We start from the raw sequence: 12,428 nt of genomic DNA on the forward strand, positions 1-12,428 counted from the left end.
ACCCCGGCCCGGGGCACGTCAACCCACCTGAGCGCTGGACACCGAGCCGAAGGGGTTGGGAGGCTTCATGACGGGGGGCTGCGAGTACATCATGGCGGGGGGGTTCATCATCCCCATGGAGCCCATCTGTGGAGGCTGCGGAGTGATTCGCACGACAAATATTTACTGACTGAAGGACTTTATTTGGTTCTGAACTCTGAGAACTGAGGGGGTTCTGAAAGTCCTTAAAAAAGGTTTCAAAATATCCAAACCGAGAACGTTTTGGTTCAGAGGCTTTGAGTCCGTTTCCCCGGAATTTTCTCAGGTTTCAGAGCAAAAAATCAGGATCGAGGAGAACGAGAGAAAATTTAAATAAATCCCAAAGTCTTCGTGGCGGTACGTACCATGGGATATCCCATCATGCCTGTGGGCGTGGTGGCGGGGAAGGCCATGATTGATGGGGGCTGAGGAGACAAACACAAACCTGTCTTCAGAGTCTGTAAACGGGCCAGAGGCGCAAAGAATGATTCACTCAAAACCAAAATCTGACGACGAAACAAACTGTCGTCTTCTGTTAAATAAACTCAAACCAAACTAGTTTATCTGTTGCTGATCTGATCTTTCTTTTTTATGACAATAAATACGTTTTTTTTAAGCTCTAAGGATGATCTGAAGCTCAGAACATTGAGCTGTAACAGGAAAAATAAATAGAAAAATATTCAATCAATTAAATAAATAAATCTTATCTAAATTAATATTTATTTATCCAGACAAACATCTAAACCTTCTCTAGATGAGATTAAATCCAATTTGTTGTCCGGAGCCTGCTGTTAAATTATATTTTCAGCTCGTTTTACAAATTAAAACCTTCAGAGTTTCATGGAGTTGAACAAAAAAAAGGAAAGGAAGCTGCTGATTGGACGAAAACGACGACCTGCGGCGGAAAACCCTGCTCAAAACTTGACTGGACTAAAAGAGGAGAGCTGTGTGTGTGTCACCATGGAGACGGGGTTCCAGGTCGTGGTCGGCGCCGCCTTGGGCTGCCAGTTGGTGCCGCCGGTCATCCTCTTCTCCCCCGGCTGGCTCCAGTGGATGTCACTGCGGATCAACAACAACGTTAGCAGCGGCGGCAACAGAGAGCGCCGCCGGAAGGAAACGCCACCGAGCGCCACTCACTTCTTCATGGTGCCGTTCCCGATGCCGAGGTCTGGGGGAGAAAAAAAAACAAAAACAAACATTCAGTCTTTCGTTCATTTGCTGATCAACGGGGCGAGCCTTGGTGATGAGGCGCCGCACTCACTGCCGACGAGGTTGGCCAGGGACGACTCGAGGTCGTCCGACACCAGCTTCTCGGGCTGCTGGCCCGACAGCTGGCTGCAGCCGGCCAGCGTGGGTTTCAGGATGCTTCCGGTCAGATCTGAGAGAGAGAGAGAGAGAGGGAGAAAAACGGGGCGATGACGACCATGTTTTGGGTCTGAAGCTGGATTTTACACGACCAAAGTGACGCCATTTTGTTCTCTGAGGAAAACCAAAAAGCTTGAAGTGTTTCCGCCACAAACAGCTGCGTGTTGACCAAGTTCTGTACTGGAAGTCAGAACTCAATAAAACTTTAAATCAACTCCGTTTGACGTGGTCTGTTCCTCCAAATTTCACTAAACAACATCGGACTGTTTGACAGCTGACCCGAAATGGAATAAAGAAATTAAACGGGTGCTTTCAGCTCGACGTCCCTAAAACTGACCGACTCGGGGACTTCCGGCCGGAACACCGTTAAGATGGCTGCCCACTAGAGAGTCTCCCCGGACAACAGGAGAAATTCTTTAAATACCCCCATTCAACTGAGTAATATTGCTCTACGAAAGCCATTTAAAAGGGGGTAAGACGATAAAGAAGCCCCAAAGACATTATAATTAAAAGAGGGAAGACGAGAAGTTTCACGAGGAGGTACAGCTAACGTGTCGTGGCCTTAAGCTAACAGAACGGAATGGCTAGCCTCGAAATTTTATTAGAAGAACTTAGAGGTTTCCGCCAGGAATCTAAGGAACAACTCTCGATCATTAAAGAGGAAATACGAAAAGCGAATGCAAGGATAAGCGAAGTAGAGGAGCGGTTGGAGAAGACGGAGGAGAGAACTCAAAACACGGAGGAAGTGTTAGCAGAAATGCTAAAGCTACACGTGAGTCTGGAAGATAAGATGGTGGACCTAGAAAGCCGATCGAGGAGGGAAAATGTCAGGATCTATGGTGTTCCAGAGGGGGCTGAAAAGGACTGAATCCATGGCTGTATTTGTGGAAGCTCTACTTAAAGAGGGGCTCGGTCTGGAAGACATCCAGCCGGACCTGCAGATTGAACGAGCGCATTGGGCGCTCGGTCCGCAGCCACTGGAGGGCACAGCGCCGCGGTCGATTGTGGTGAAATTTCTGAGCTTCAAATATAAAGAGCTGTTACTCTGTAAGGCCTGGCAGCGAAAAGGATTTATTTGGCATGAAAAACGAATAAATCTGGATCATGACTATCCACCAACCATCCTCAGAAAACGCAGAGAGTACACGGAGGTCCGGAGGGTCCTGAAGGAGAACGATGTCCCATTTCAGACTCTCTTCCCGGCGAGGCTGCGAGTGAAACATAAAGAGGGGACCAGGACCTACAACACCATAGAGGAGACCACCGAAGATTTGGCTAAAAAGGGCTACAAAGTTAAAGTCATCAAATCTCCAGCTTCCCTGAAGGAGCAGATTGAGCGGTTGTCCTGGGACAGGAAGGAGGGGAGGAGGCAGAAGGGCTCCTCCGGTTCTGCAAGAGGAGAAAACTATAAAGAGAGGCTCCGGGCTTTTAGAAGAACATCCCCACCAGCGACCTAAGAACTGAGGGATCCTTCTTTTCCCCACCTGAGTTCTTCCTCTTAAAGATAAGTGTACAGAGGGCTGTTTTGAGGATGATGGGATTTTATAAAAGTTGTTTGGGGTCCACTCTCACTTGGGCAGCTGCCACTTGCAAGGGCCCTCCTTAACGTTATGGGAGGTTTTTCCCTTCTGGGCTTCAACCAAGAAGCCCAACAGGGTCTAATCAACAGACCCCTGCCTTGGAGGCTGAACATGTTCTGTTTTGTTATGGTTTCTGTTTATATGCTTATTTTTGGTTCATCTGTTTATATACTGTTTATGTCAGTTCAAGTGAGTGGTGGGGGAGTTTCAGGGTCATCAGTGACATGGGGAAAACACTTACACAAATGGGGAGGACACAGTTAAAGGTGGCTTCTTTCAATATAAATGGAATAAATAATCCGATTAAGAGATGGAGAGTATTATCTAAACTCAGGAAGGATAAAGTTCAAATAGCAGTGTTGCAGGAATCCCACCTAGATAATTCTGAACATGCCAAATTGAACAAGATGGGATTTAATCTGTTTATTTTTCTTCCCACAGCTCCGGAAAACGAAGAGGGGTTGCAATTTTAATATCGAGTTCCTTGTGCTACAAACATGTTGCAGAACATAAAGACAGGGAGGGTCGTTATATTCTAATTACAGGAAAAATAGATGGTGTCCTGATAAGTTTTATTAATGTTTATGCCCCACCAGGTAGCGACTGGTCGTTTTACAAGAAAATGCTTGAATTAGCAGCAACAAAAAGTCAGGGTGTTATGAGCTGTGCAGGGGACTTTAATATTAGGTTAAACCCGAATTTAGACTCAAATGGAAAAACAAACTCTAAATATATCAGTAAAAGAATGAAAAATATGATGGATGAAGTGGGACTAGTGGATGTATGGAGGGACAAGAACTCAACTAGTCGGGACTACACACATTACTCCCCTTCGTACAATGTATACTCAAGAATAGACTACTTTTTCATGTTTAAAAAAGATGTGCATAGATTGAAAAGTTGGGAAATAGGATCCAGTTCAATCTCAGACCACAGCCCAATCTATATCTCCCTTCTACTGGCTGAAAAAAGCAGATCCACCCTCTGGAGGCTGAATACGAACCTATTAAAAAATTCAATCTTTAAGGAGAATATGAAAACTGAAATCGTACAATACTTGGAAGAGAATGATAATAATGAAGTCGGTCCAGCAATACTCTGGGATGCTCTAAAGGCCATAGCCAGGGGAAGAATAATAGCCTTTTCCTCCAACGAAAAGAGAATCAGACAACGAAAACAAACTCAATTGGAAACAGAGTTGAAAAAACTCCAGAAAGAGCATTCCAAAACCTTAAGGAGGGCTACAAGAGCTAAAATTGAGTTGGTGAAAAAAGAACTGAACGACTTAAACATACAAGAAATACAAAATAAACTTCTCTTTACTAAACAGAAATATTATGAAGCGGGGGGGAATCTCTGAAGCTCCTGGCATTTAAATTACAAAAACAGCAAGCTGATAGAGCTATTTACAAAATAAAGAATATATATACAAATAGGGTTGAAACAAACTTAGAAAAGATTCAGAAGTGCTTTAGAGACTTTTTCCAAACTGTATACTCCCAACCCAAATTGAATAATGAACAGCAAATGGACACATTCCTTTCCCAACTCTCCCTGCCAAACATTACAGACGAACAAAACGAACAATTAATATCAGAGATAACAGAAGCAGAAATAAAATCAGTGATTAGAAAGTTGAAAGGAGGGAAATCTCCAGGAACAGATGGGTTTACCTCCGAGTGGTACAGAGAAATGCAAGATCATTTAGTCCCTGTTCTAGTAAGAGTTTTCAACAATGTACTAGAAAAGAAAATAATCCCTCCTTCATGGAGAGACGCAATCATTTCACTAATCCCTAAGGAGGGAAAAGATGAGAAGGAATGCGGAAACTATCACCCAATAAGTGTGCTAAATATTGATTACAAATTATTTACGGCCATAATCACACAGAGATTGGAAAACATCATGCCAGAGATAATCCATAAAGACCAAACAGGCTTTATCAGGCAGAGACAGACCCAGGATAACATCAGGAAAAACCTGCATATTTTAAATCATGTAACCCAACAAAAAATAGAGACTCTTATACTGAGTCTGGATGCAGAGAAGGCTTTTGACTCAGTCAGATGGTCTTTTCTTTACAAAGGTATGTCCAGGTTTGGGTTCCACCAGACCATAATAGATGTAATCGCATCTTTATATGATAGACCATCCGCTAGGATAAAAATTAATGGAGACCTATCTGACTCTGGAATCTTCACTATCTTCACTCTGGAAAGGGGTAGGAGGCAGGGATGCTGTATTTCTCCACTCCTCTTCGCCCTCTTCATTGAACCTCTAAGTCAGTGGATAAGACAGAGGACGGACATAGCTGGAGTTCATATGGCACCCGGAGAACAAAAGTTGTCATTATTTGCAGATGATTTATTGTTGACCATAACAAACCCAGCTAAAACCCTACCTATACTTATGGGAGCGATCAAGGAATATGGTTTGCTTTTGGGCTACAAGATAAACATTACCAAGACTCAGGTTTTAACAATAAACTATAACCCACAAAACAACATTAGGAGCCTCTTCAATTGGAAATGGGAAGCAGAATCCATAAAATATTTAGGGGTCACATTGCCCAAGGACCTTTCCAGGATTTTTGAAGTTAACTATGGGCCCCTAATCTCAAATCTGAGATCAGACATGAAAAGATGGAATCTGATTCCTTTTACAAATTTACACTCAAGAGTTGAGTCGGTCAGAATGAATATTCTCCCGCGCTTCCTATATCTGTTTCAGTGTCTACCTATTCTGATCCCAGATAGGCACTTCGTGGAGTGGGAAAGAACAATATCCCAATATATCTGGCAGGGGAAAAAGGCAAGAGTGAGATATAGTACGCTGCAGTTAAAGAAAGAGAAAGGTAGACTAGGTCTTCCTAATCTACAGGTCTACTACCTTGCAACTCAATTAAGACCAGTACTCTGTCTATCCTCTCCACTTTACAGTGCAAAGTGGAAAGATTTGGAAAAAGCAACAGTGGAAGGAATACCTTTAATATCAGTACTAATGGATAAGGATTTACAAGAGGGGCTCAATATACCATATGGGTCAACATTACACACCATGCTGGATTCTTGGAATAAGGTCGTTAAAATGTGTAAATTGGGTAACCAGATAAAAATACTCAGGTGGTGTGCCTTTGACTCAGCTTTTAAACCAAATAAGACTGATGTAAGATTTAGAGGATGGACCCAAAAAGGATTAACCACGTACTATACATTTACCCGGAAGGGTGTGTTTCAGAGTTTTGAGGAACTCCAGAGGTCTAAAGGGTTGGAGAAGGACGACTTCTTTAGATATCTGCAGGTTAGGTCCTACTTCAATCAAAATATATGCGATAATAGGGATACGGCCAAACCAGGATTTTTTAAAGTGTTTCTGTCCCTGTTGAAATCAGGTTCATGCAAAAAAATTGTTTCCTTACTGTATAATGGCATTCTATTGTCTAAACAAGGTGATACAGACTACATAAGAAACAAGTGGGTAAAAGAAGGAAATTTATCAATTACAACTGAAGTCTGGGAACAGATTAATAAATTGCATTGGATGACCTCAAGCTCCAATACATGGCGGCTGTTCAGTTGGAAAAACTCTGTTCGATACTTTGTAACTCCAGCCCAGAAAAAACACCAGGGCAGCGGAGACTCGTGTTGGAGACTCTGTGGAACAAATGGAGCAAATCACCACCACATCTTCTGGGCTTGTCCGGTGATTAAGGCCTTTTGGGAACAAATATGTTCCCACCTAAATAACATCTTTACTGAAGGAATCCTATGTAATTGTGAATCCCTATATTTAGGAAATATTTCATTTGATAACTGGACTCTGGACGACAAAAAACTCCTGTTAATGCTTCTGGCAGCAAGCAAAAAGACAATCACTAGAAAATGGTTAAAGCCTGAAGCACCCACAGTAGAGGATTGGGTTTCCATTGTACAGGACATTTACACTCTGGAGAAGTTATCTTTTTCTGTTCATGGTCGGAGAGAATCCTTTTTCAGGATCTGGTCTAAATGGACCAACTACGTAAAGTCAGTTATCCCAGTAGATTAAATACAGCCATTACATGTGAGTACTGTTGTGTTGTTTTACTATACCTTAATTCAGGATTATGGGAAATGTTTGCTATCGACTGTGTTTTACCACTGACAAAAGGAAAATAGACCTGACTCTTCCTTACCCCCCCACTCACATTTTTCTTTTTTTTTTCTTTTTTTTTTCTGTTGTCGTTTTCATTGTTCGCATGTTACACAAAAACCTTGGATTGGCCTGTGTATTTCTTTTCTTCCTCCCAATGTGGGGGAAACTGGAATGTAAAAATGATTGTAGCTTGCCTTTCCAAATAAAAATTAAATTAAAAAAAAAACAAAAAAAAAAAACTGACCGACTCACAGCCCCGTTCCTCTCTGCTGAGGTGGATTAGCTGCTGCGGCCATCTTGAATCTGAAGGATGAAACCCTCACCTTCAGAGTTGAGGCCGCCGCCGCTGGCTTTGTTTCCGAAGACCGACTCGAAGTCCACCTGGAGTCCCGCCGCCGGATGCTGCGGCGGGGCCTGTGGCGTCGAGTATCCTTCAGGAGAGAGACGAAGAAGCTGCGGTTACAAAGCTCCCGGCGCACGGATAACCGGGGGAGCAGCGGCAAACGCGCCGATACTCTACCTCTGAATAGACCTGCTACAGCAGAGGGCTCGGCGGGGAAGGGAGCCTGGTGCGGGAGGTGCTGAGCGACCGAGGCCGGACCGCAGAAGGAGTCTGACGCCACGGGAAGCAGGAAGGTCGAGGAGGAGAGAGAGAGAGAGAGAGAGAGAGAGAGAGAGAGAGAGAGAGAGAGAGAGAGAAGGACAGAGAGAGAGCCGTTTTTAGTCTTCTTTTCTATTTACTGGAACTTATTCTCTACTAAAAGTAGTTTTTAAAGACGAGTTTGGCTTCAAATTGAACCTTTTAGTCCTTCTTTCTGACGCGGCACCAGCTACTTTCCCCAACATTTAGCAGCAAATCCAAAATCAAACAGACCGCCGACTTGTTGCTGATTTTTAATAAATCCGATTCCTATAAATCAAACTTCTGCTATTTGACCAGAATCCAAAGCTTTTAATAAAAGCAGCTTTTATTTTTTAGGACTAGCATGAAGATTGTTAAACATTTGCAGGTTTTGGTGCATTTTTTGTTTAAACAGCTTTTAATTAATTTAATTTTATTTAAATTGAAGCTATAACTTGCCTGGTTATATGCTGAAAATTGATTCTAAATTCAAATTTATAACCTTTAAAAGACGCCTGACAGCGTTTGAAGCCCCTGAAACGGTACTTTGTGCAGAATTCCTGCATAAACAAAAAGAATTACACCTTTTTTTTTTAAATTTAAGGTTTTTTAACTTTGTACGGGTATGCCTTTGTAAAAAACGGATGATTTTAGTTCCCAAAGTGTGAAACTCCCACACGGGCCGAGGTGGGGAGCCGTGGAAGTACCTGAGATGGAGGGCTCTATCCGCACTGTGCGTTTGTAATTGGTTGAAACCGACGAGTTTGTGTCAGTAAAGGGATTGTAAAGATCTGGAGAATTAAAAACATAAAGTGTGAGAACAGGTTGGAAAAAAACAAAAAAGAGCTCTACAAAGACAACAGGAGGCGAGCGGGAGCGATGGGGGGTCCTCACGGCTCATGCACCAGAGTAGCTGGGGGCGGGGACGGGTCGACACCGCCGGGTCCCCACCACCCCAAACTAAATGATGACGCAAACTTTGGTCTGCATTTCCAAATGGTTGAAATCAAATAAAATCCCATGAAAACAAATGAACAGATCACCTTTAATGCTTTTCTAACTCATTAAAAAAAATAAAGCTGTAACTAATAAAAGCACCGTTTGGCGTCTGGGTCAGTTTCTGGCGCGATAAGTAAAAAAAAAAAGATCAGCGTTTTAAAATCTGTTCATCAAGTTCTGTTAAACTTGAATGAATTTGCATTTCGAGACCCGTTTCACTTCCCCCGACTCCTGAATCATCATCATCGTCGTCATCATCATCAGTACATGCAGGAGGAAAACTTTAAGGACAAAGTTCTCCGTAAATCACAGGAAGGGGGACCGGCTCGTTGATGTGGCTGAAGCCGCCCGAGCCTCCATCACGTCCGACACGGCGGTCATAAAAAAAAAAAAAACTAAACAAAACGCTCGCCATCGTAAACGAGGCGTTTTTCATCTGCCGGGACAGCGGCCATGTGGAGGGTGGACGAAGCTCATGCAGCATTTAAAGCAGGCGATTGAGCGACGAGCTGCGTGTCCCGAGTTATTCTGCATGAAGCCTCGAAATCAGGAGGTCCCCAAACCCCGGGCCGCGGGCCTGTACAGGTCTGTGGGTCATTTGGTACCGGGCCGCACAGAAAGAGTCTCAACAACATTTGTTTTGAAAAAATGACCGGATTCTCTCCACTCCATCCGTCTATGACTCCCTTTGCGTATCAGAACGCTTATCTGGGTCACGTGATCCGTTAGCGCTAAAAACAAACCAACAAGCAGCAAAACGAGTAAAAAACAAACGTCTCTGGAAGCCCTGGATGGGACCGACTTGTTACTGAGAAACAAGCTCAGGCTCGTGCACTTTATATTCGTGGTGTCTCTTATTTTGAAGGGCGTGTTTAAACACAGAACATCAGGGGGAAGAGAGGCTGTTATTCATGTTGATAACGCAGCTAACAAAGTTGCGAGGACACGTCGGGTTTACGTTTATTATGTTTAAAAAATACCCCCGTTTTCATGCCGCTCGTATCGTTTTATTTTGTTGTTTTTATCCGCCGCAGCTTTAAAGGCCAGTCCGTGAAAATACTGTCTGATAATGAACCAGTGGGAACTTTTCAGCTTTCGACCCATAAATTAATCGTGACAAAGGTGTGTGACCCCATCTGTTGGCCGTTTAAATGTCCAAAAACGGTAATGACTATTAAATAAGAGCATAATGATTAAACAAACAGTCCTAACATCCATTATGCTATTTTTTTTTAAATCAATTTATGATTTGTATTTCAATTCTCTGTCGCAATTATGGTGCAAATATATCATAAAAACTAGTTTTTTTTAAATAGTAGGTTGATATTTGGAGATTATCTAAGGACCCCTGCTTGGTGTTGGGTGACCCACATTGGGGTCCCGACCACAAACTTTGGGAACGACACATCTGCTGGTCGCGCACGAATCCTCCCCTCTAGCACCTGACCCAGACAGAAGCACCGTCCTGAAAAAGACGGATTCAAGGACTCGGGAGGAAAACGGTCCGGGTCCGAAGCTGCAGGTCAATGAGACGAGCAGGGATGAGCGACATTCGGAGCGGAGCAGAACACTCGGCATGCAGACGACTCGTGCAGGCGAAGCGGGGACGGGAACATAAACAAGAGGGACAAGACTTGTGAAGAGAAAACAAAATGAGTCGTTACCACCGAACACTTCGTGACCGGATGTCCTAGAGGGAAAGCTAACAGCGTCTGAAGACACGACAGGTAAGTGAGTGGCATCGACAACGAGTTTTGACAGGAAAGGGTTAAGGTTGGGCATGGACTCGTCCCCCGCGTCGGCCGAGGTGAAAGGATCTACACCGGCAGAGGGGAGAAGAAGAAGACAGAAGAGAGTGGAGAAGGGAGGAAGAGTCAGACAACAGCACGAGAAGGAGAGCATGCAGAACCCGAGGCGGCCCCGGGGAGGGGAGGAGCTTTACCTGCCCACGCCGCCGTCGCCGCCGCCGGAAGCCCCGTGGAGCCGGACTGCAGGGAGGGCTGGAAGGAGGACTGCAGGTCGAAGAGGTCGCTCTCCATCTTCACCGCGCTGCGGAAGCAAAACACACGTTTTAACCCGCTTACTAAAAGAAAAACAAAACTTTTCTCCTCGTTTCTGACAAACCGTCCGATGGCGGGAGCGTTCGCTCGCAAAAAACAGGGTGAAAAATGTTGAATTACACTTTATTTTAAATTTAAAGTTCTATTTATACAGGCAGGCCTTCATGCTCCCCCATGTGTAAAGGTAAAGTCATGAAGTATTTACTAATAATACTGTAATATTCCTACAGAGTACCTGAAGTTTAGGATCTGATTAGTTTCAGGGTATTTTGTCAGATAATCTGAGAAAAACAGGAAGTGGTTTGAGGTCAAATAAAAGCCTTGACGTTCCGCTTTCTGATCATTTCCCAACAAAGACGAACCGTTAACGTGTCTTAAAAGGTGAGACGAGACGAGGACCTTCGTCCGCAAAGAAAAAAAGGACGTTTTTTGTTTCCACAGTAATAATAATAATAATAAAAAAAAAGATTAAATTGGTCTCAACTATGCTAATCTAAGCACACAACTAGAACCATAAACACTAATTTGTTTATTTGGTGTGAAAACTTTAAACAAATAAATCCCAACAAGCCGTGGGAAATCAAAGACATTTCATACAAAAGATAATAAATACTCAAAGTAACTTAGTTTAGTTTTAAAACTGGGGCAGCAGGAGGGTTAAATCCGACACTGCAATTTTACTTTTAACTGTCATTATGTCACCTGTCAGCAGAAATGAGACAAAAAACAAACAAACAAAAAAAAAAAACGCCGAAGTTCCTCCTCCCGTCTGAACACTAAGAGGCGCCGCAGAAGAAATGCACCTGAACGTGAACCTCCTCACATCCAGAAATCTGTTCTTACGGGTAAAAAAAAAACAAACAAAACTCGACTGATTCTGCTTTTACAGAAAACTTGTTTTACGGGATGTTGGAACGTTCCGCGCCGTGACGCAGAGCGAAGGTTGTTCTCGTTTTTAAACGCCGACGTGTCAGAAGGTTTGGCCTGCGTTGACGTTTTCCATCTTTATGATCCCTAATCGGGGATCGTAAAGACATCCTGAAGGCTGAACCTTGAGCCGAAGAGGAGCCATACCCGTTGGAGCAGCTGGGTGTGGAGAAGAGGTCGATGGTCGGCGCCGTGCTGATGGTGCCGCCGGTGGTGGACACCGGAGACGTGTCCGTTGTGGCGAAGGACGGCCTCTTGGAGAGCTCCTTGAGCCGCTGCTCCTGAGAACGGAGAGGAGGAGAGTCGGCGAACAAGAAGCAGGAAGCGCCCGTCCACCGTCTGCAAACCAAACCGACCTTCAGAGCCTTGAGGCGGGCCTGCTCCTCCTCCAGAGCCGCCTGCTTCTCTCGCTCGTCCACTTTGGTGAAAGACATCCCCGTGCTGGCCAGCGACGACACCGCGTTCGACAGAGTGCTGGCCCTGCAGGAGGAAAAAACAACAAAAAAAAAAAAAAACGAGACGCGTCAGGCAGGAAACGAACGGCAGCGCCCGCTGAGATTCACCCGGCGGCGGCGGATCGACTGACCTGCTGGCCGCGGTGGAGTCTTTGACTTTCTTGCCCTCTAAAGAGGCCAAATGCTGCTCCAGAGCTTCGAGGAGGCTACTAGGAGCCTGTTGTGACGGGAAAACACAAGTCAGCTACAACCTGGGATGTTGGGGGGG

General features: G+C 44.3%; 1 protein-coding gene across 1 annotated transcript in view; it reads right to left on the bottom strand.

Moving 5' to 3' along the window:
* The window catches only part of picalmb (phosphatidylinositol binding clathrin assembly protein b), a 23,591-nt gene that overhangs the window by 1,689 nt on the left and 9,474 nt on the right, over positions 1 to 12,428 (bottom strand). The window contains exons 7-19 of the mRNA XM_017437206.3: positions 12,292 to 12,404; positions 12,062 to 12,185; positions 11,853 to 11,986; positions 10,661 to 10,767; positions 10,383 to 10,535; positions 8,427 to 8,510; positions 7,618 to 7,710; positions 7,421 to 7,528; positions 1,280 to 1,396; positions 1,156 to 1,186; positions 978 to 1,077; positions 384 to 443; positions 28 to 135 (exon numbers count right to left, since the gene is read on the bottom strand). Coding sequence (XP_017292695.1) covers positions 28 to 135; positions 384 to 443; positions 978 to 1,077; positions 1,156 to 1,186; positions 1,280 to 1,396; positions 7,421 to 7,528; positions 7,618 to 7,710; positions 8,427 to 8,510; positions 10,383 to 10,535; positions 10,661 to 10,767; positions 11,853 to 11,986; positions 12,062 to 12,185; positions 12,292 to 12,404 — 1,332 coding nt within the window. The remainder of the gene's footprint in view (positions 1 to 27; positions 136 to 383; positions 444 to 977; positions 1,078 to 1,155; positions 1,187 to 1,279; positions 1,397 to 7,420; positions 7,529 to 7,617; positions 7,711 to 8,426; positions 8,511 to 10,382; positions 10,536 to 10,660; positions 10,768 to 11,852; positions 11,987 to 12,061; positions 12,186 to 12,291; positions 12,405 to 12,428) is intronic.

This window comes from Kryptolebias marmoratus, linkage group LG2, assembly GCF_001649575.2.
Source record: "Kryptolebias marmoratus isolate JLee-2015 linkage group LG2, ASM164957v2, whole genome shotgun sequence".
Classification (NCBI taxonomy): Eukaryota; Metazoa; Chordata; class Actinopteri; order Cyprinodontiformes; family Rivulidae; genus Kryptolebias; species Kryptolebias marmoratus.